The sequence below is a fragment of the Tenrec ecaudatus genome, chromosome 4 (assembly GCF_050624435.1).
Source record: "Tenrec ecaudatus isolate mTenEca1 chromosome 4, mTenEca1.hap1, whole genome shotgun sequence".
NCBI lineage: Eukaryota > Metazoa > Chordata > Mammalia > Afrosoricida > Tenrecidae > Tenrec > Tenrec ecaudatus.
In genome coordinates this window covers 150,066,407-150,091,201 of record NC_134533.1, presented here as the reverse complement: position 1 = coordinate 150,091,201, position 24,795 = coordinate 150,066,407, and the positions used below count along the sequence as shown (strand labels likewise).

At 37.4% G+C, this 24,795-nt stretch overlaps 1 protein-coding gene across 10 annotated transcripts in view; it reads right to left on the bottom strand.

Annotated features, from left to right (window-relative positions):
* Positions 1-1,170: 1,170 nt before the first annotated feature.
* MBNL1 (muscleblind like splicing regulator 1) overlaps positions 1,171-24,795 on the bottom strand; it is a 177,094-nt gene continuing 153,469 nt past the window's right edge. For 5 of the 10 annotated variants that reach the window (XM_075546939.1, XM_075546940.1, XM_075546932.1 and 2 more), the window contains 7 exons: positions 19,387-19,644; positions 18,180-18,233; positions 17,103-17,256; positions 10,716-10,751; positions 9,927-10,021; positions 6,895-6,969; positions 1,171-4,594 (listed from right to left, as the gene is read on the bottom strand). In XM_075546939.1, coding sequence (XP_075403054.1) covers positions 6,913-6,969; positions 9,927-10,021; positions 10,716-10,751; positions 17,103-17,256; positions 18,180-18,233; positions 19,387-19,644 — 654 coding nt within the window. In that variant the 3' untranslated portion in view covers positions 1,171-4,594; positions 6,895-6,912. The remainder of the gene's footprint in view (positions 4,595-6,894; positions 6,970-9,926; positions 10,022-10,715; positions 10,752-17,102; positions 17,257-18,179; positions 18,234-19,386; positions 19,645-24,795) is intronic. The other 5 variants (XM_075546937.1, XM_075546934.1, XM_075546935.1 and 2 more) reach the window with 5 other exon arrangements.

Genomic DNA, 24,795 nt, shown 5'->3' with positions numbered 1-24,795 from the left:
CGTTTAAAGGGAAAAAAAAATAAACACACACACACACACACACACACACACACGCACGCACACCCACGCGCGCAAGGACTAACACAGCCAGGATCTTATTTGGGCCTGTAGCCTCTAAATCATTTCCTGCTTTGTGTTACAGCCACACCACACTGGGCTGTAACCACGGGGTAAACAGTTTGAACTCACCAGGGGCACCAAGATAGAAAGGGGAGGCCTTTTACTCCCTTAGAGTTACAAATCAAACCAAACTTGCTGCGAAGAAGATAGCGGCCCCGCCCCATGTGGGTTTCCTGGAGTAAGGGCTTAGAGGAGCAGAAAGCCATCTCTCTCTCTCTGAACTTCAGGTGCTCCCCAAGTGCCTACCACACAGCTCATGGCTCAGCTGGGCTCCCTCCCTTCTCAGGAATCCACAGGGCCAGTGCAGCCTGTCCAAAAGGGTGGCTACGCGCTGGAATTGACCCACTGGCAGTGAAAGCAGGACTCAGAATAACATGTACCTTTGGGCATAATCAACATGAAACAGCATAGAAGATGGAAGGGGCATCTCTCTTTACAATGGAACTTTGACCTCCACTGGCTGATCTGTAGAAAGGGCAAACCGCCAAGTATGTACTAGGCCCCATTCAAAGCACATATTAATTCACTATTTTATAAACTCGCATGCATACATACTCATAATGTACGAATGCTCTGGCCTGGCCCAGAAGTGTGTTTGGGTAAGCTATTTTATCCCTCAGAATCCAGGGTCATCATCTATTTGGTTACTGAATTATTTAGATTGCCTTATATCCAGTGATTGTCCCCTGGAGCAGCTCAGATCAATGATACGTTTTTAAATCACTGTAGCAATGATTCGGAATTGGTAATAGAAGTTCTCTTCGATAGACTTTTTTCTTCTAGTTAAAGCTCTGTCAATCACAGTTTATACACAGTGTTTGGAGGGGCGGGGGGGCGGAGGGTGGGTGATGCTAACACAGCAGGATATAGAGTGCGCCCTCAGTGGCAAGGTCTACTAAGGGAGAAAGACAGGACCAACTTGCTTTGCAGTCATAGTTAAAGCTGGGCAGGAGCTTTTCACGTCAGCCTCTCCACAAAGATATGCAGCATGCATGAATACACAAAACGCGCAAAAAAAACCACGACTCTCCAATCGCAGATACACAGATATAATTAAGAAAGAGAAGTTTTATTAGGGCAATTTCACTTTATTTTTCCATACAGCAAAGTCCACTACTGCAGTAATAATAAAATAAGCATAAAACAAATCGCAGCCCAAGACAAAATACATAATCTTAAGCAACTACAAGCAGAAAGTAAGTTGTGATTACATAATAGTAAAACCAAGCACACCTGTCCTTTCGGCAGCTGAAAGTGGTAAGGTTGCTGATAAGTGCAGCATTCTGACCCAGCGGAGGGAAGGCTGGGCGCGCGGATTTATTCCCACAAGTGCCCAATACCACATTTTGCTCTTTTGAGTGCTTCTGAGTTGAAAATTAAAACCATGAAATCTAAACGGCGTATGCCTTTTTCCACCCACCTGCTGAAAGCACAGGATCCTACAGCAATTAAAATAACAATCACATAACAACTGTAGCTAAGGTGTGCTGTTTGGTTTGCCTGTTTATGATTCAAATTTTGTGACAGTCAATACTTTTGAAGATTTCGCTTTGTGAACAAGAAACCATTGAAATCTCAGAAACAATTTGAATAATATATGTCCTTAGGATAGTTCTCTCTCTTTATTTTTTTTTTTTGCTTTTTTGTTTTTTGTGGTTTTTTTCTGAAGTTTTAAACATGCAGTAGTTTTGAAAAATGTAAGGAATATTTTGATCCATGATTTCACCTTAATGGTTGAAGTACCTGCTATTTTTGGTAATGATCTTCAGGCAGATTTGGCCCAATGGAGTTTTTGTCAGTCATGAGATCTTGGAAGGATGGCATATCTTTCCAGCTGAAAAAATCCTGGCAAACTACAAGCTGTCCACAAAAAGCAAAGCAACATGTTCGAGGGGGTGTGGAGTGCTAACTCTGTGCCACTTTTGCTCACTCTGTCATTTTATTAGCCTTAACAAAACTCCTTGTAATTATAGACGTTTTTATTCAAAATAAGATCTTACTATTATACAGGTTTCTCTCTTTTGACTATATACAGAAGTGCAAAAAGTCAACCTTCTCTCTAGACGTTCCAACATGTTAAATTGCAGCATAATCAACCCTCAAGAGTTTGCACACACGCTATAATTCTCATTACGTAAACTTTGAGTATTTGGATTATCAACAAAAAGTCCCTTGTTCTATTTATTGATTATGCAGCTTATTTATAACAAGGCCTGATATTCAGGGATTTCAAAAATATTAAACAATACTTTAACATTTGAAATGGATACAGTAGAAAATAAATTTTATTCTAATATCTAGGATCTAGATCTTCTTATAATAACTAATTACAAACAAAATAAATCATCAAAATATTACTCAATTGTCTGCCAGGATTGTTGCAATAGCAACAACTTAACTTTTTTACTTAGCAATGATTATATATTTATAGGATATCCATATAAAAGATCTTTGTTCTTTTAATGAAAACTAGACAAGAACTAACAATGACTGACATTCTTACACTATAATATTAAATCAGTAAAATATAAATCATTTAGTTAACAATAATACGAATAGTCATATGACACTACATGTAATTCAAAACTGAGTTATGTTATGAAGGAAAACTACTTTAATTTTTTTTTGTATTTTGAAAAATTCATCAGTAAAATCTAATAAAACAATAGTCTATAAACTGAAATGGTATTCAATTGTTAATAGAAAATGAAAATCTAATAAATGTAGGAAATGAAAAACTACATTTTAACAAGAAAAATAAGTACTAGTCTATAATGTAACTAACTACAATAACATGTGAAGTCACCATTACTCTCTTAACACGATTGAAATTACATTGGTATGGGTTCCAACCCGTAATGTAATAATCTAAGGCTTTAATAGATGTACAGTACAATCATTAAAATCAACACATCAGTCTTATATTAAAAAGCATCTCTCTCAAGCATAAAAACTTGCAGTAAACTTGGAAGTATGGAAAGTTCTATAACCGAACTTTCGCCTCTCCCATTCCCCACTATGACTAGCAGTGACCTGGCCCCGACTTCAGCAACGTTTACAACTGCTGAACAGAGCCAAAATACCCTTTCCTAGCTGCAACATCCAAACCACAAAAGAGGAATTCCTTTGGATGAATCCATTCTTAAAAACTGAGTGCACATCTATTTGTTTTTTAATTTTTAAAAGGCTTTCTAAGGCTATAAGCAGTTAATCTGAACAAAACAAACAAAAAAATCACATATAAAATTCACCCATGTACTTAACCCACCCAATCACTAGGTTAATTAAACATTTCCCATTTTCATATTTTGGTTTATCATGCATCTGATGACAGTGCTGCTTTCTTCTTTGTTTAGAGTCACTATTTTGAATGTGACTGTGATGACACATTTAAGCAAACGTGAAACCATTTCCGCAAAGCATTTATAGTCTTGTGACTTTTGACAGAGGCTATAAATAGAAGCAAAATAATTTCTTCAAACATTTTTTTTGTTATCGTGTCTCAGAAATGGCATATCCCTTTTGAATTACACGTTACACAGTATAGTATGCATAAATATTATCCTACAATGCATTAAAATAATTTTATATATATATATCTATTATATATCTCCAGTATGCGTGAGTTTATCTGTATCGAGTGTTTGTGTTGTGCTGTCTATTGTTACTGTAAAGTTAAATTGGCCATTTCTGAGACAGCTTTGGTTTCAAAAGAAAAGAAGAATGGTGCCCTTTGACTGATTAGTACTAGCAAACAAGCAACAAAATGTGGCTCTGAAAATAATAACACTGAAGAAATAATACTCTAATTTGATGTACAGTCTATGGCACTTCATGAGAATCCTTAACAACATGGTACTTAAAGCCAGGATGTGCTTTAAAAGATACACAGTTGTGGTTTTGCTTGGCACATTCATCTCTGTCAGATCCCTCCCTCGCCGTGTCTTACAATCTATTACATTAAAAATATTACTCTTAAACAAAAATGACTGTGCATGCACTCTTTCATCTATAATGGCAATTTTAAATACAAGGTGCACCTTTGTTAATTGTAAACCTTGAAAGAAATAAACTTATTTTTAAAAAAATTATACCTTGGTCTACTGACGTACCAATACATAAGAGAATCCTGGTTACACCATAGTCTGTCTTTTCAAGATGGCATGACTACATAGGAAATTAACTAGGTATGCATATTTGAATGCATAACTCTGTGCGAGAAAAGAAAGACAATGTTGTTCTTTTAGACAGTAATATCACCTCAGCATGAATTATCAATTAAATTTACAAAGTGTATAGGCAACAGTGTGCAGTGGATTTCCATGTTGTTTTTTCTTCTGGTTAACATGCAAATATGTGGATGTCTTGTGGCTGAGGGATTTTTGTGTGTGTTGCTTGACAATATATACAATATGGCTAATGACCTTGTCCTTTACTCTAACCAAGCACACTGTCCTTTCCTCTTCAGTATGATCTGCAAGGGGGAAACAAACAATCTGGATTAAAACAAACAACATCTAAAGGCATTTCCCCAATATGCATTTGCTACAAAAGGGTTCAAGTGTTTCTTGGAGTGCTTGCATGAAACATGTTTCTTTATCTGCATGTAAAAGCACACCAAAGCACATCACCAGTGCAAATGAATCTAAATGTGCTGACCATCTCTATGGGAATGAAGTGAGATACACAGTTCAATGTACCCTGCTCTAAAATTACCCAAGCCCAAGCCAAGATTACAAATATACAATTGCAGAACCGAAGGGCATGGGGGAGTACAGTCCTTTCTTAACAGAAGCATTGCAGAAGAAGTTAAAGCTGTTTTATTTCTCTCCTAATGTTTAGTGAATTTTAAATCTTGTGCTATGAATTGACCTACAAAATTAAAATCCACGTAACAGTAAGTTCTACGAAACAAGGTTCACGAAGTTTGGGTGCGAGATTAGTACATTATGTGTTAAAAAATGAAAAAGTACTGCTTTAAAAGGCTATATGGCATAATTAAAAGGTTATGAACTTTTTTCTTCTTCAAGCTGAGAAAAATGAATAGCATTCCTTATGCTCTTATTTAATTAAAGTTTATTAGGTTTTACAGTGTCATTATGGTGTAATAAACCCGATTTTCAATATGACATTTGTCTAGTCAGGGGATGCTTTAGAACGTGACCTTAGGAATAGAATATATCCTCATCTTTCTGAACTAAAAATCAGCTTAACTATTGCAACTCCTCATGAAAATGAGCAATCGTGTTTTAAAATGGGCAGAAAGAACATCATCGGTCGATGTATGCTTGAGAACAGACACACACCGAATTGCTAATTACTGAGGAACTTACTATCACTCAGCAACACTTTCCCAACTTTGATGACTGCTAGGAATGAGAACGCAGCTACCTATCCATGTGTGTACAGAACAGACCCAGTGCACTGTGAAAGCTTGAAACATTGTTTTAACATGCCAAGAGGAGAATGGTGAAAGCATACACCACAACGTTATTTGCTTCTTCCAAAAACACAGTCACTGATCAGAAAAAGTAGACCTTTTCTCAGAACTGCATTGAAAACGCTTAAGAAATGGACAAAAAGGCATTTCAATAATAGAGTTAACATTGGCAGCATTTTTTAGATCAGACTTCTCAGAGGAAGTATCATTCCTTTTTTAAATGACTATCAAATTCTGCTTAGAATTATGTATGATCGCCTTCTAAGTGACCGTTGGAAGGGCTGACGTTGACTTGGGGGTGGCTATAATGTGTAAGTGTTTATGTCAGTGTGTAAATAGACTTAATCAAACTTGCTGCCATTGAGTCAATGCTGACTCACGGTGACCCCTGTGGGTTTCTAAGACCCTAACTGTTTATGAAAGTAAAGAGCCCATTCTTTCTCCTAAGGAGCTGCTGGTGGTTTCGAACTGCTGATCATGTGGATCATAGCCCAATGTGTAACCACTACACCACCAGGGCTCCTGCAAATAGATTTAAAGTCAGGCTCTTTACAATCAGATAACTGTGGAGAGTGAACAGTGGATCGAGGTATATATACAGCTCCATCTAGTAATAATAATAATATCATGATGACCTGCTCCAGGGCCAACAGGTCAACACACGACTTCCTACGAGCCGAACTTGACCTGCTGCCCTGCCTATAAATAAAATGTTATTGGAACTACAAGCTCATTTGCTTACACGTTTCTTTCAACCCGATTTTATTTTGTGCTAGAACAACAGAGTTGCGTAGTTACAATACAAATAATTATAACACCGCATAAATAATTATAACACCATATACCTCGCGCCCCACATATCCCCAAGTATCTGTATTCACCGGGTCTTTAACAAAAAGTTTGCCAACCCATGATCTTCCATTTAGACTTCAGTCATAGTTTGGTTTGTTAATCATAGTTGTAAAAGTGTGAATTGTATATAAACGTTTTACCTACTTTTTATTGTATTTCTCCTATATGCATCATACAACTTTTATCCTTAAAAAGCTACCATAAACATACAACTATGTCAAACAAAATGCTTGTATGTATTTCTAACAGGAAATGAAAGCAAAAACTATTTTGTCTTACTACTGTTTTCATTTTTGTGCTATTAACAAACTTACCAAAATTAATGTGATAAATATTTTTCATAAACCATCCAAAGTAAAGATGTGAATTACATATAGATATTCTATCTATTTGGGGGGATATTTTTCATAAATGTATCATGTAACTGTTATCCAAAAAAGGTTACCATAAACATACAACTAAATAGTATACAATTAACTTACTGTTTAGTGATGAGATTTCTACATCTGGGTAACATACTTGTGGCTAGTCAGATGTTCGGCAGATATTATGGGTATCTATCAAATAAAAAATTACTTAATGAATGATTCATGCAAGCAAGCCAACTACTAAGAGATGAAAACATTTTAACATTCAATTTTCAAAGCAAAGTCAAACAGCTGTGAGGCCATAGTACTTGTCTGGTCAACATAACAGTAAGTTACTAGAAACTTGCTGAAGTAGCAATTTTAAAAATGCGTTAAGTACTGTTCTTTAAATGTTACCACTTTTTAGGAAGTAAGAGAAGTTCAACGACCAAAAATTCATGCAGAGCATTAATTAAAAGAAGTCCTTTTTGTTGGCCTACACACGTACACACTCACACACCTGTGGTTTCAGTTATTTAGTAATCCAAAAATAAGAGTAGGCCTGTCTTGTCTATTTGTGCAACTCGCTTCTAACAAGTCCATTCAACTTACTGTGTCTTTTTCCCCACAAATTAAAAATACCAGGCATTAATTAAAAAGGAGTAGCTCCAAAGAGCCATGTAAGAGCATAACGTACTGGCAAATATATATATGTAAATATATATATTTCTGAGTTCTGATTGCAAAATCCATTGTTTTTTAAAAGGGCAGGAGAATTAGAGAACACGTGAGAGAAACTGTATGAAGCACTCAAAATCGACAGGACTTATTCCAAAAGTTCCAGAAGCCCAGAACTTCACATCTGTAGCCTGATTCTCCTAAGCCCCCGGCTGATGGCGGCTTGCTCACCGGCAGGGACAGCATGCTTGATGGAGGTGACTGGAGGAGGAGGAATGGGGTTTGAACACTAGCAGTCCAATCTCAGGCCAGCGGCCTTGGGCAAAGTACATAACCACTCTGCAAAACGGCGCTGCTCGAGTTTCAGCAATGGTAATGGACGAATAACGAAATCACGTGTGCAAGGGCATTTTTGTTTGTTTCAATTTAGAAGTCCTAGGCAAACTCAACATACCCCATTCCTCACTGGAGTGTACACTAACATGTCCCTATTTGATTCCCCTTCCTCAGCGGACATCTTTACACAATTTTACAGCATTGGCAAGTGGCACGGAAATGTGCTCCAAGCATAATGAAGCTTCTCATACCATTTTTCCTGCTGCTGCAGGACAGGATGCTGCACCCCACAGTGTAGAAGCATCAAGGATGGGGCTGTCGAAACATACCAAGGGCCTTCAACACCAGTCGATGCAGATGGAGGGCCAGCTCTGAGCTTGTGCGGGCATGCAGGCTGCATTTGTAGCACCAGCTATTTCCAGCATTGCTAATGCACCGTAGGCATATACATTTGAATGCGTATGTAGATATAATATATGTGGGTGTGTATATATATATATATATCCATTCCCTTTTCCTTTTGGTTATACAACAGTATGAAGACCCAAGATTATGCATGAAATGGTCACAGCACAATGCAAGAAGTAAAGTATCCCTCACAACCCAGATGGCCAAGGGCATGTTGAAATTTGCTTTGCTATAGTTCTGCTTACACCAGCAATTCTACAGTCATACGTGGTATACACAAGAGAGTTCAGCGTCATTGATCTGCGCCATAAATGGACTGCATGGAATCCATTAGGAAATTTCTGCCGTAGGCAGCTTACGAACAAGCCACATATGCATGAGCTAGCATTCTTGTAAATGAGTTGGATGTTTTAGCGTAAATCCACGGCTATTTTGACAAGCTTCTGTCAAACTAATGACTCTCTGCTAAGAGATGTTTAAAGCTTGTCGGAAACTTTCAAATGAATGCATTTTGCATACTGCTTTTGAAGATTTCTAAGAGCTACCATAAGCGCTTTCTGTTTTTGTTGACATTACCTGGTATGTTGCAGCCACCAAGGTAGCTCCTTCATTCTGACCAATGGCTACGACCTCAAACAGCTAGTACTCAGTCTTCTCTTTGCCAGGGACAAACTGCTAATTCCTTGCTGACACTGGCTCTCTGAAGTTGCAGTTGGCTATATTTACCTTAACCGGTATATTATCGGAAATGAGGTTTGGCTCTAAATTTTGCCATACTATATGAACCCTATGGAACTTTGAATTCATAAGAACCACATCTACAGAGTCAAGCCAAAAATCCACTTGCATACACCAATAACTCTGATTTAGCCAGTAGCTCTCTGAAACTTATTTTACATAAATACTAGCTGAATCAAAGTTAATCTTTAAATTTTAAATATTTTAAATTATCATTCAATTTTTTAAACAGTCTTGTATATTAAAACGTTTTAATTTCTGATCCAGATTCCTTAAAAAAGTTTCTTGCATCACAGGTACCCTGTAAAACTTTATGGAATATACAGTGACTGTCAATTGACCATATTTGATTTCTTTTCATTTCTTTTTCTCTTAAAGTTTGAAACTTTTATTCAGGGTAATTCTAGGAATAGGAGCACTGGGTATTTTTTTCATGTAAGGAATTAAGCATCAAAGCTTGAAGGTGCAGTACAAAGCTTAATTTTACCTATGCAATATGCTTATCAAATAAGCAAAGCTATTGCAATATTAAACAAGGAACTCTATTTACAAGAGTGGTCATTTGTGGCATTTGTAATCAATTCAAATATTTTTCATCTCACTAAGATTTTTAGTGAGAACTGAAATCTTTTTAAACCAATTATTTACTTTTGACGCAAACCTAAAAATTGCCTACATTTTTGATCTGTCAAAATACCTACATGATTGGTTGAGACAAAATGAGAATTGCTTGTGTAAATATCATTTTAGTAGCTTCAGAAATAGAGCTGCGACAACTTTGGAGCACTTGTCAATGGCATAAAAAAGCATTCTGCTGCTTGTCACAGAAAGAATGTGTAGGCCAACAAGAGGTATCTTTGAACCCCATGCTTATTAAAGCACCCTCCACAGCCCTCAAGGACACTCGATCCCCACTGACCTCAATAGGCAAGCCATGTGGGTAAGGGCTGTTGGATTGAGTCCTATTAGAATTGTTTTTTAAGAAACAAAGCTGTAAATTAGCAAACCTGGTTGGCTGTGGCTGTTGCAGCGAAGGGAACACTTGTGGCAGATGTTGTTGCTGCGGACACAGTGGCTGGCGTAGCACCGTGCACCATGGGAACTTTCGGAGGGAAAATCATATAAGCAAACATACAGAAGAGTGTAGCAATATGGAAACCATGGCAACATGGAGTAGATAATTGAGCATGGTGTTTATCACAGCAGTAAGCCATGTGACGGGGCATCATCACCAGCGAGTGACATGCAATAACAGCGCAAAGCAGGACAACATTCCAAGGAAAGAAAGGGAGAGGGGGGTGAAAGAAGAAAAAAAAAGGGGAGGAAAAAAGCTTGTTACCATCAAATCAAGAAAATTTACACAAACAGGCTAAATTTGCTAAGTCAAAACAAGAATTTTATATAACGCTAATAGTCAAACATTAAAAATCTAAGTCAAATTCAGGTATTTACTTCATATACATACAGCTACCCATTTGAAAGTCTGTTTTATTTACGGTTATTAAAAAGCATAGTTTATTACTTTACGAGATAGTTTGTTTTGTTTTGTTTTTTACACACCAGAACTCATAGTCCAATCAAAATCCACCAAAGGTGACAAAAGGAAACTGTTGTGTAAAGAAACCCTTTATGTGAGTCCGTGTCAATTAAATAGGAAATGGCATTTAATTGACAGGTGTTAGTAAAAGGGAAATGGACTTGCCCAATAGATACACGTTAAACTTGGCAGTGGATTTTGAGGGGCTGTGAGGCGCACCACAGGTTTAAGATAATCAAGAAACAAAGCTTGCACCTACCAACACTTGTAGCGGGTGTCATGCACAATATTGAGCCTGCCCATCATGCAGTGCAGCAGGAAGGTGGATTTGAAAAGGGAAGAGAATTAAAACATCCCATCACACGTGTAATTAGGAAATTCATTTGAACAAAGAAGAAAAATTGTTATTATGGGAAACAGTGGCAGGTAACTGTCAGCACAATCAATTCATACAATAGCACAGTGATCAATTAGAACTAGTCTCCAGTGAAGAATAAAAGGTGGTTTAACTGTGTGCTGGTACACTTTGTTTCTCTTAATTGCGTAAAAGTAAAATTACTGGGTGGGGGCGTGGGAGGGTAGATTTTTATACCCTCTTCATTCTTTTAAAAAATAACATTGTAGGTTGCTTTTATTTGAATCTGGTTTCTAACCCACTTGGACATTAATATGGGGGTATAGTCAAATTTTCTTTAGATTAATTACATGCTAGATAATTAGAGATGATTTATTAAGCTTCTACCTATAAACTTGAGTATAAGCCTAGTTTCTCAGCACATTTTTAATGCAGTTTTTTGTGGTAAAATTGGGTGCCTTGGCAGATATTCTGGTTGGCTTCTACTTGAGTATATACTGTAAATACCTCAATGGGAAAACCTGACTTAACAAGATAATCAAACCTAAAAGCATTCACTTTGAATCCCTTGGTTTTCTGTTTTCTTTTCCTATTCATTGTAATGTGACAGAATGGATGTGGGTGTGGTAGTAGTCATCTTTGGGTGAGGGCAGGGACACCAAGCAACACTGTATTAGGCACAGAAAAAGAGCAACACCTCTGCTTATTCCTAAATCAGGCATTGAAATGTAGGGAACAAATTCTGAGAGAAAGTCATTTCTAAGGCTCAGACTGATAGCCATTGTAGATATCTGGGAAAGCAGACTGGTATTTATTTCTGGAATTTATCACTTAGGGATTCATGAAGTAGGAAATGTTCTACAAAAGCTTGCAAAAATTTTTGCTAATTAGACTTTAATGAAACACTGAGTGGGAGATAATAAAGTTACACAGAACACATATGACATGTTAGCAATAATGTACACATTTTTTCCACTATGATAAGTAACAAGAAGTATTAAATCTGTGATAGTAGCCACTGCTTACTTTGGCATACAGATATCATTGGAAAATCCAATTTGTTTTACCAAGTATAGAACATTTTCCCATATGCTGAACTACTGTTCATTCTAAGAGATTACATTTATACTTGCAGATTTTTTAAAACTCCAATATTCTTTATTTCGATTTAAATCTCGTACAGCCTATATAAAAACACTAGCAGCATCTGGAATGAACATTTGTTAGAAAAGTATCTGCCAATTGGGTCTTGTCAGTAATGACTCTACAAAACAATGGGGCCATTGAGAAACAGGATTACTTCATGGGCCTGTCTCTAACAGCTGCAATTAGTCTGTTATCACAATTAGCACACTGATCTGTGATTAAGCTTGTTAATGGAACTAGGGAGGCAGCCTCACAGGGGGAGTAATATTACATCTACAGGCATAGTTCAGGGCTTGAAGAGCTATGTCATTTGCTACTACTACTGAGTCAGAGACCCCGAGAAAGACAAAAGCAACAAACTAGTAACAACAAAGAAGTTAGCTTGAGACAGCAGAGCAAGCAAGATTTAATACTGGGTGTGATTGTGTGAAGTCATGATCCCTCTAATGATAGGGTGGTGGGTTTGGGGAAGACAGAATGTAAGGGTAAATTTTAAAACGTGCTATTCAAAGGATAGGGGAGCTAACTGAACTGTGGTACAGATTACATGCCTTTAATATTTCATTATTAAAAACACGGCTGGCACTGTTGGGTAGGCATGGGGACTGCGTAACAGTAAGGCTGATGGCTCCAACCCACTAGCCATAATGGCAATGGGTTTGAGTTTTTTGCGTTGGTGCCTCATTGGCTTAAGCACTGTGTTTGGTAGTTTGAACCCACAAGCAGCTCTATATGAGAAATATGAGGTTGGCTGCTTCCTTAAAGATTTACAGCTTTGAAAAATCCCATGGGGCAGTTAGTTATACGTGGTCCTACAGAGCCACTATGAGGTGCAAGCACTCAAAGACAATGGATTATTATTATGTTATACTCTGCCTATTGTGATTCATCTCATGCATGGTTAAGCCCGCACATGCTGAAAATGACTTAACCTGCACTACCCTTCCTAAAACGCTAAAGCCTTTATGATTTGTATTTCAGTTTGAGTTATCTTTCTCATTAACATTATAACCAATGCACACAGTTTTGAAAGGGATTTGCAGCAAATAAACATAAGGCAGCAATGAAACTACTAGCCAGGGTGCAATAACTCACAAATATGAAGACATAATGCTGTAGGACCCACTTACCAAAAAGCAAAAATCACTTTTGAAATGACCATAAAATACATGTTTACTTCAAATGGGTTGATTTACTAATAACTATACACAAATAGTCAATATAACTTTTCCTTCAATTTTCAGCTCAAGGAAAATTTTAACCGAATGTGCTCATCAGCTTCAATTCTCCTACAAAGACATCTGCAAAGAAGGGTGGTGTGTTTCTGAGGAATGTGTTTCTCTAATTACATGACTTTTAAAATTAAATGCTATAATCGATCTCTTGTATGAAGCTGCAGGAAAAACAACTAGCCTAATGATTTTAAAAATGAGATGTATGCATGATTAAAAACTACTTCCGGAAATGGAAGATGTACAAGAGAGATAAACAATCTTGGAGATTTGGTAGAAGGTTAGGCTTTAGATGCAATTCAGGTCTGTGTAGGTTTACTATATGGAAGAACAATAATGCTGATGTAGGGTCTTTAAAACAATAATGTATATCATTCTAGAGCTAAAAATTCATGATCAGTTGAATTTCTCCCAAATTTGATTTCATGAAAATAGCCACTTCATAAAATGCATTCCTGTGTCTAGTCAAACTTTTACATTCTATTCTACAGTATAATAAAATTTGAGAAAGAAGTAACACTTGCTGAGCACTTACTACATTTGAGGCAGTATTTTAAACTCTTAGATCTGTAGAAGTGCTTTCATGGAATATGTGGCCAATGTTATGTTTAAAGGTCATGTAAACAAAATTCTGCGTAACCCTTCATGTTTACAGGCCTCGAGTCCCCCCAAACCCTCCAGAAATAAACACAAATTATAGAAAGAATATAACTCATGAAAGCCCGAGATTTCAAACTCAACTCTTTGAACTCTCATGACTGATTGATAGTCATTCTTCTGTTGGCTGCCTTCCTGTCAGCTCTGACTGGGCCTACCCCGTGCACACATGGATTAAACTGTGGCGATCCATGGGGTTTTCATTGTCTGACTGCTCAAAGGCGGGTGGTCAGGGCTTTTCCCAAGCTTGTTTTTGTCTGAAAGCACAAGCTTCAGATGACACATGGAGCGGGGCCTGCTCTAGAAATGCACTGTCTGGGAACTGAACCTGAGTCTCCTGCATGGAAGGTGGACGCTTCCACTGCCCACCCCTTCTGCACCCCAGTCACTACACTAGGTCTCCATTAACCTTGTTCACTAATGTTACAATTTTTTTTAAATGACAAGATAGTTGCTTACTATCTTTGTTTTTTCTTCTTTCTGTAAAAATAACTCCTTCTCCCTGCCAGCGCTTTAAACAATGGCGTGGCCTTTTGTTTGTTATTTCTAATAGAGTTGTGATGTAAGCCAAAGCAGAAAATGCGTAAAGCAAGCTTATCGTTAGGTCTTTAGAAATCTGAAGTCTAAACTGATGGAGAGTAAAATGCTAAGGGGAAAGGAGAGAGATGTGCTTCTGCGGACGGGTAGACAGATAAGGTGTTGGAAAAAGACTCCCCAAGACTCTGAAATCATAGGCACTCTCCAGGCTCATTAATAATTGGGGCAACAAAGCCTTCATTTAAGCACTTAAGTTGCATATACTGAGGCAAATGTATTGGGCCTCTCCAGGCCCCAAAGAACTTACTGGCAAAGTGGGAATACAGATGCCAGTCTTTGGGGGTTGTGAGAAAAAAGTGACAAAACATAGAAAGCCTCCAGGGCTACGAGTTACACATCCGGCAATGAAAGATACGTCTTTTTAACAAAAGACTTCTTCATTCCTTCCAGTCTTAATATGGCCTTTATACCTCCCAAATTAATATAATGTGGCCAGATAGGATGCTCTGATCTTATTATATGTATATGTTCTAATCGTATCTTCCCTACTGTATGACTATAAAAATAATCCAGATTTAGGAAAATCAAGTTCCTTTTCTCCCATGTATTATACATATGAGTTTATGGCAGGTTGGGTTGGTTTCCTTTCATTCTACAAAAGTTTAAGAAACACTTTAGTAAAAAATAAATATAAACTAGCTTTCCTAATTTAAAAATAGGTACAGTTTACGTGTACACATCTAAATAGCTAGACGATCTGGGACAGTGATCAGAAGGTACGGCCAACAAGAGACAGAAGCACAACCAAGCCTAAGAGACCTCAATCACATGGCCTGTGCTGTCAGCAGAGTTGCTTGCAGACGGTGTGCAGGCTCAACAAGCCAAGCTTAAATTCTTCTGAGAAAACAAAAGACTGAAGCGACATTGACCATCCCCATTAGACTGAGACTATGCTCCCCAGTGCCTCCTATACCCCACAGCTCCCAATTTACTTCTACCTTCTCTTGTTTATGCTGCTGGCCTGGCCCTTGAGGCATAGTTTATACTCCCTGCATCAGATATCTTTGCTTTCTAGCCGTCTGACAAAGTGGGTTGGCAGATGTAAAGGCGGCATATCCATTTTAATCTTCTAATATCAGTGGGTCCACTTTTGTTGTACATAGGCACATACTGTGTAACAACAAAAAATATTTTAAATTATAGATCTAGTACCTGCTTCTAGTGATATGACTGAGAAGGTCAACCGGCAACTTAAACCCCTTAAATTTACTTAAATAATATATGGAAGAGGATATACATGCCTCTGTTTGTTTGTTTGTTTGTTTGTTTTAATAAAAAAGCTACTGTTTATAATAGCAATTTTGAATTCACTAAACTGGCAAAAGTAATTTTTAATTTCTACAAAAAGAGTAAGGTAGGCATCTGTAGTCTTTTGAAACTTTGCCTAGTGATCTAACTATAGAAAAAGAGATGGGCTACATATGTTGGAAACATGATAAAAAAAAAGCAAAAAAACATTAATTTCTGAAAAACTATCAATGTTTTCCAAAACATATTTATAAAAAAAATAAGATATTTGTGGATTTTTCACTTAGAAAACAAGTAATTCACTAATAGATCAAAATGGTTTAATGTTTTGTCTAATATGGGCAAGTCAGAACTTGAAATTATTGCAAGATATGAATACAAGTATTTTAACTAGAGTATTTCAGTTATTCTGATTAGTGGAACATCCTAGTTGTTCAAATGTAACCATATTTTTTATACATGGATAGCCAGTTTTGAAAAGTCTTAGCAGAAAAATTTTATCTTCTGTTCATGATTTAAAATTAAATGCTATGAAAAGTAGTTTATAAGATATTCACCTAATTTGTAGTGAATAATCTCAAAATGGAAAATGCAACTTATTTATTACATACATCTCTGAATGCAGCTATGTTTTAAATGCAGATTACTCAAAAATGTCTTTCATATTTTTGGTTCGTTGAATTTCAGAGTATAAGAAAATAAAATCAGAGTGAGAAAAACTTGTAAATTTCTAGGTAAGTATATGACTGGTTTTAATTTCATTCTTTTTTTTTCCAATTCTAAATCCTTGTGAATAGGTTGGAATAAACTGAAACTACAAAATTAGTAATTTGACAGTAAATTTAAAGAGATCTGGATACTTGGGGCAAATTCTATTTTAATTGGGCAGCAATAAAAGTTTAGGCAACATGCTGATTGGTCCCAATCAGAGCACATTTTAGGAGCTCAAGAACACAGTCAGTTCTTCATTCTCCACTTTAAAACCAAAAAGCTGAAAAATGAACATCAAACTGAAAATGTCTTTTCATAGATTTCAAATCAACTTTATGGAATCATGAAGGCAAAGGGGTCTTACAGCAGGTAAAGAATCATAAAATAGCTTGACAGACATATAACAGTGTTTGAGGAAAGAAGAAAAAAGAGAGAAGTATATTTCAATTCCAAATTACACAAACAAGAATAAATATTACAAACACTACCGCTCCCTTCATCCATGTCATTAGTCTAGAAATGCTAAGCTTTTTAGGCAAACCATTTGAGATACTTCAGAAAATGTTCCATGGTTGACCACCTTACCTTAGAGATTTTATCTACAGCTGAATGTTAATTTTGAGGACGTGGCTTATCTGCACTACCAACTAGAGCTCTCCCTGGATCGTCAGCTTCACTTACAAAGGAGCAGCCTTCTTACCTGGTGGGAGAAATGCTGTCTGCTGCTGCAGCTGCATGGTGGCTAGAGCCTGCTGGTACTGGAAGAGACCAGAGTTAAAGACTGCCGTGGCACCGTTGGTTTTTTCAAGAGCAGGCCTCTTTGGTAATGGGGGAAGAACAGCTTGAGGGATTCCCTGTTCAGTGAATGAGCACAAAAACAAACACCAGTAAAAAGAGAAAAAGAAAAAAGAAAAAAATCAGTTGAAGGTTAAAATTGTTAGGAAGCATGAGCAAGCAAGCAGCAAAGCCCTTAACTACCCAAAAAAAAAAGGAGCGGGGTGGGGGTGGGGGTGGGGGGGAGAGGATCCAATAAACATAAACTAAAGAAAAAATAAGCAAGATAAAAGCTTTGGGAGAAGCATTACTTTTTTCCAAAACAAATACCCACTAGTACAAGAGCACATGTGATAATGTGTTAAAGTGTTTTAAATCCCATAATGCTTCAGGCTTTCTGTGCAAAGCCATTGGTTTGGGGGGAAGAAAAGCTGCACTGCGCGCTCCATGAGGATCGGCAAGGATAAGCGATGTTAATCGTTAATTGTCCAGAGTGACTGCCACTGATAAAATAAAAACCAACCCTTCTGTTCCCCCCTCCAGATCTACTCAGACATGCAAATGTCCCCCAATGTCCCAGAGCATGCAAATCTTTTTCTTTTTTTCTTATACACTAAATTATCATTATTTTAACATGAATAATTCTAAACTAAAGCCATGCTAACCAAACAAGTACATAAGTATACAGTCAAAAGTACACTTGTAGTGTCCTCCGAGTATTTCACGAGAACATTCTGCAATGCAGTTAAGCTGAATGTAGGCTGCTGGGCCTTTGGAATCGTTCACTGTGTGATATCCATCCACGTACTTAGATTATAGTTTTTCTACTAATTTTATCAGGAAACCACACTCAGTTTTCCACTGTACTTTACAACTTTATAACAGAAAAAGGAATATCTATATTTAAAAATCAATTTTAAAAAACAAACAAAAACAAAAACAAAAAAAACTTGTATCTACAATAAAGCTACATGCCAAGCTAAAAGGTGAAAGGTCATAGTACCAGGTCAAAGGTTGCCTCGAGGGGTCGCTTCAGTGATTTGACAGCCGACTGAGTCTTAATTAGCAGGCAGCGAGCACATGATGGCAATGGGCCAGTGGGGTTCAAGCGCATTAACATAAACAGCAAGCAGAGGTGCATCATGGGGGCAGCAGTGCATTTTTGGGTAGGTGAGAAAAAACAAATAAAAAAACAAATCATCGGAATGCCATATACAACGAATAACAAGACTAAGCATGCACAATAAAGGCACTACTGAGTTGTTATGGGGAGGGTAGCTCCTCTTTGAAGTTAATTCCAAACAAGATACTCTAACAGGGAAGGAGTGAAACGAAGGGAGGAGAGAGTCTGCCTTCTGTATTTTTGCTCAAGTATCCGTAAACAAACACAGAGAAGAGCTCTCTCATAGTCCTTTTACTGTGCTATGAAACACCACACAGAGGTGTTTTATGGATATTTCAGTGATTAAATCATGGATTTGTGTAAAAAGGGGTAACATTAAAACAGCTAAGCAAAAACAAAGAGTGGATTCACTAAAATCAGCTCTTTACATCTCAAATTTCCCTTAAGAACATAGTTCAGTGCCTATTCTTTATGTTTCTAACTTTTTAACTACTGCTCTTTCTACTTTGTGTACAATGGCATGGCCAAGCTTATCCAGTTTTACAATTATGCTTATGCCACGATATTGTTCTAGACAGACTAGATAGCACACTCTTCAAAGTCTTGTAGCAAGTGTTTAGAAGCAATTCTCCTAAATAGTTCCAGATTACATTATTGTTAAAAGCAAGATACATGGAGAGAAGAATCTTGGTGTGCAAAAGGACACACCAAAGGGTAACAATGGCTGATTGGGTGGCAAAGGGAAATAAGAAAAAAGAGGGCTGAAATGGCAATACAGTTAAATCGAAAAGGAGACAGGTGGTTCTTTACAAAAGCAGAAACTTCCGAAACCCTACATCCAAAACAAGACAGAGGATTAAGAGTTAGGCCGAGGAAAAGAGCAATCGGACCCTTCTGGGGAGTCACCCTCACTTCTGTGAACGGTAACTTCTTTATGGATTGTCTGGGATACCTGAACAAACATATCTCTAGCAAAAAAATAAAAAACGAAAAGTTAAGAAACGGCTAGCATGTAGTCAGATATAGTTGTTCATGTTGCCCGTTTGACTGCTAACAAGAAGGGAGAGATAACTTTGTCGCTACTCACCATGGCAGCTGCTGTGGCTGCAGCCTGTGCTGCTGCAGCCTGGTTGACCTGGTATTGGGCAGCCTTAATCTTGGCTTGCAGATGTGCAGGGGGGTGAAAGTATTTGCACTTTTCCCGAGAGCATCTCCCTTTGATGTAATCCATGCACACGGTGACTGTGTTGTCATTGGTGTCGATCATTGTGCTGTCAGCAGGATGAGCAAATCGACAATCATTCTCTCCTCTGTTGCAATTGCCACGCTGGTACTCTCGACATACCTGCGAGGTCATTAAGTGCATGGAGTTCAGTTAACACGGACATGAAGCTTCTCTCTGAAGACGAAAACTCACAATGCGAGAGCAGTGTTAGAGGGAGATGGAGGAAACGAGAAGAGAGATCATTTGCAAACAAAGCACAAAAACTTAAGCAATTCCGAATTTAGTGCACAAATTATAACCTCATGCCAGCAAAATACCCATGAGGAAGAAAACGCTTCATGGCATTCATTAAAGTACAGTACCTAATCTAACATCGTGTTGATAAGCCAAGATAAAAAATAGTTGCTGCACAGGAAAGAAACCTGGCAAACATCACTTTAACCCAGTCATCAAAGCTACCATCAGCTGTAATGAACCACAATGACATCATGTACAACCTGACGCGATGCACCCACAAGGGCAAACATCACTTCCGTGGTATTACTCCTGAAAATCCATAACCTGAATTTAATCAGAAAGAAGCATCAGATGAACCCAGATGAAAAGTGTTGTACAAAAGAACTCTTCCACGGTGTCAAGGTCATGAAAGACAAAGAACGATGGGGGCAGGGTCATACACTGAATAAGTCGGAATAGATTGTGATTCCTAATGCCAGAGAAAGGAGATTTGAGAAACGGAAATAGTGTCTATAGATTAGTTGGTGGCATGCTAATTTTCTGGCTTCGTAAATAATACTGCATTTTGGATCCTTTGGAATTTTTACCACCAGAGGGCTATCTGAAATATAATGTTCTGTTTCAGTGTTTCTGTTTTCCTATTTCATATTCTAGGAAAAATTTTCATTTGTCTTTTCATAAAATGGGCAAAAGCAGGCACGGAGCACTTTATTCTGGAGAGTTAAGGAAGACAGAAAACAAGTAGCCATTACAATTTAAAATGCAAAATTATTGGATTTGCATAACTTAAATGACTATATTTAAATCTGTTTTTTCCTTCATGGTGTTTAAATCCTGTTATTGAGGAACAGTCTCTAAGAAGGTACCTATAATGTATATTCCTCTATCCCTTCAATGAAGAGCCCTGGCAGGATTGCCAGGTTAAGTATCAGACTGCTACCCAAAAGGCTGGCCACACAAACCTACGGCTCTTCCACAGGGCAAAGATGACGCCAGTTCCTCCCGTAATGAGCTACAGCTTGGGAATGAGACATTGTCCTATTTGCAAACCTCAAGCTAGCTAAGACCTTATTAGGCTATGTACAGACCAATGGACCAACTGCATACAACATCTCGTTCAACTATTTCAACTTCTTAAATTAAATATACCAATATAAACATACATATATAGATAGAGGTATTGACTAGTCTGGGTCATATATTCTGAGACATGCTTAAAATACAAATGTGACTTTGGTAGTAAATTTTCTCACTGCATTTATCTTGTTGAGCAGAAGAAAACAAGTTAACCAAGAGTTTACATTTTGAAAAGTAAAGCTCACGAAGCTGTCTTCAAGACTAAACGTCCTCCCCTCCGGCTGGGCATCAGGATTAGGTGTGAAGTCTTCCAGAACATGGATGCCCAGGCCCAAATCACATTTTACTACATGAGACTTGCCAACAAAGGCAGGAAGAGAGGCGTGCCTAAATTAAACTCGAACCCCTGGAGTGTGTGTGTAAAATTCATAATTTATACCATGATATACACAAAATGCATACTTGTCACTTGAGCAAATCTATGTCAGCGCAGCTTCATCCTTTAAACAATTTGCACAAAGTCTCTGTCACTACTGCGGTTGTCAGAGAAACCATCATGCTTCCTTGAATATTCTCACCAAGGAATGGACAGCAGGTGAAGTGACATATTTTCATAGTTTACAGTATGCTATGCCCAATTGATGAGAAAGATCTAAAGTTAGACTGTGTACTTGGAGTTCTGGAACACCTTCTAAAAGCATGGGTTTGCTCTTTTCTGAAAAAACGTTTACGCTAGTCTTTGGTTCCAGAAATGTGGGCCATATTGTCCTAAAACAGCCAGTGTGCTGGTATGGATTTCGATTTTTCAGTTTCACAGTGATTTGAATTTATATTCAGGCTACGGAAAAGCATTCCTTGTAAGTTACTTTCTCCATTCATCTCCCTGTGTTTGTTGTGTGTGTGTTGTACAAGTTAAACGCATTCGCTTTGTAACAATTTTATGATAACTATGTGATACACGGTTAATGTAGCTGGCTACTGAAAAGATGGCGGTTCCTGTCCGCCCCAGAGGTGTCTCAGAAGAAAGGCCTGGCAATCTACTGGGCAATGCCCCCGAACAAACCCAGGCCCTGAGCGCTTGATGGAATACCATTCCATCCTGACACGAATAGTTCTCCATGAACTGCACGGTGATGGGTGCTGAGTAAAACGTTCTTATAGAGGAATTCCAAAAATATGTAAAGAAAGCATATAACAAAGAATTAGATAAGAACCTGTTCCCAAACCAGCATTTTCTGAAGTTCTGAGTTTTAACCAACTCCTTGTGCATATTGTGATGTGCTTGTTTCATATTGTAAGTTTTACTTTCTGTTCTCTCGGCTTCACGCGAAGCCTGGCATATGGAATGGTACCTAAAGAAAGATGTTAAAATAGCCATTTCACATCAATCTTACATTTGTAATTAAAAATAAATGTAAAATCTCTCCTGTGAATGTGTATCGATGAGAGCTACAGGCCAAGAGTCTGGAAATGTGTGGCCAGCATCAATCATGCATCTAGCTCAACTGTTGGGGACCCATCGCTGTCGAGTTCCTTAGAACTCATAGAAGCTGCGTGCTACAGAATAGAACTGCTTGGTGCCTGGCCCCAGAGCTTTGAAACCCTGGAAACAAAAGCCCAAACTTGTTGCCTTCAAGTTGATTCTAACTCCTGGAGGCTTCGCCAACAGGCTGCATCCACTTCTTTACTTTTGAACATGGGTCTGACTACGTCCCTGATAAGTCAAGGAAACTTTAGTCAACCTATGCCCTAAAAGTAGTATCTTAGATGTAATTTTATGACTGAGAACAGATGGAAAAATTGTTTAAAATTTTAATATACAAAGAATTTGAAATTCAAAGGTAAAATTAAATTGGATTTCATTTGAACGGTCTAGCATTACTTTCTTTTTCTGTTTCTATTTCATCAGTCTTTGGAAAGAATGCATTTTCAAATAGCTTGATTTACAGTATGGCTACCAGAGGGAAACACGTTCTTTTTAACACTGTACACATTTTCTCATTTTGCTGAAGAGTTTCCAAAATGCTCACTTCTGCTGGCAGCATTACATGTCATTAACTAGATGTATCCCAGATACTTTTCTCTTTTAGAGGACATGGAGATTATTTCAGACATTCTCAAGTTTTCCTTAAAGGCAAAAAATAGATTAATGCCGACTGAAGTGGTTTTAACTTATTTATTTTAAATCATTTTCCAAGGGTAAGTGTGCAGAAATGGCATTGCTGGGTCAACAAATACAAGTACTTCATAGCTTGGTAAGTGATTTTTAAAATCTAAGCTAAAATAATTCCATCTATTGATTCAGTCATCTGCACTTCATTTTCCCACCAGAACAAAGAAGAAAGCGATACTGTCTTTCCTCACTTATCAACATGGGTATGTTCGAAAGACCAGACGGGATTGGCACACCAAAATCAGCTTGATGGGAAAGAGGACAATGATCACATCAAACCACAAAATGGAAAATGACTACATCATTTCATAACTGCCAAATTACAACATTATACAACTGCCAAAACACTGAAAACTACGGCCTGGCCAATCTTACACATAATCTTAATCTTCACAGTCAGTATTATTTTTATTTCATTATTGCCAGATGTATGTTGTTAATGCACAAAATAGGATAGTAGAGTTTTTACAAAGGTCATAAATGCAAAATGTCAGATAATGAATTAGTACAAAACGGAGGTGAAGATGTACTTATTTTAGCTATTTCATAGGTTCTGTGTTAAGATCAAATGGGAGTAATGCCCAGTGAGCTTTCCTTGATACCCTAATGGCAGAGCCTTCATGACTGTGAGGTAACAGCCATCTAGGGGTGTTTTTAATGTGTGCCTAAGAAGTTGTCATTTGACATCCTGAAAAAACAAAAGAGGCAAATCAGAATGTACAGAAATTATCCACACAAGAAACTGCTCATTAAATCTACTTCCAGATTTTCATTATATTATTTTCTCTGACTATGCAACTCTGAAACACTCTCAGCAATATGACAAAATGCTCAAATTTATTGTCACTTTTATCATATTGCAAATGAAAGGGACATTTTAGCTTTAATTAGATAATGAAAATAGTGGAATAACAGATCAAGGTTAGCATTTACTACTTTAAACAATTCATAATGGTATCATTTCTCAAACAAAACAAATGTATCACATAAATTAAAAACTGTATTATACTAGCTATCTTAAATGAGGATATTACTACATTTAAGAGCCATTCTAAGGACTTATAATATTTATTAAAATTTTTAAGCTATATGGATTTGTTTAAAATTTTTTCTTAACTTTTTACAGGAATTTAAAGATCATCAAATATCCTCCTGAAAAAAACACAGTATTAAAACAAACTTATCAATAAGCCCTTCATGTATTAAGCACATCTGCTTTTCTAATCTTCTGAAATATTCATATTCAATAAAACATGCCAAATCCATTAAACTCCTATACAAATCCCTTTTGTTGTCATTCTAAGCCTCATTTATCTTTAGATTTGTGTGTGTGTGTATATCAACAAAGTATGTTTTCTGCCTACATGAAGTATAACTATATTTTTCCAGGTCAGCATGTAATTCAAGCAATGGTATCCCATGGCCTGAATTAAAGACCTCTGTCATGATTACCCCAGTACAATAAAAATTTCAGCACTAGAAAAATTTATTTTAAAACAAGAAAACACCAACTGAAAATGCCCACCTTGTTTGGTTAAGTTTTTCTTACCTAGATTGGTGACATAAAAATGATATTAACCAAATTGTCATCTCTTTACAGGCACCTGGAATATGTGGCCACTGGTTCCTATAGTAAATAATCCTGGTGAACCAGTGGTTAAAATGTTCAATTTTTAACAGAAAATTTGGCAGCTGAGACTCTCCAGGCACTCCATGGGGGAACGATACAGCAGTCTGCGGCCATAAAGATTAGAGCCCTGGAACCCAGATGGGACATTTCTACA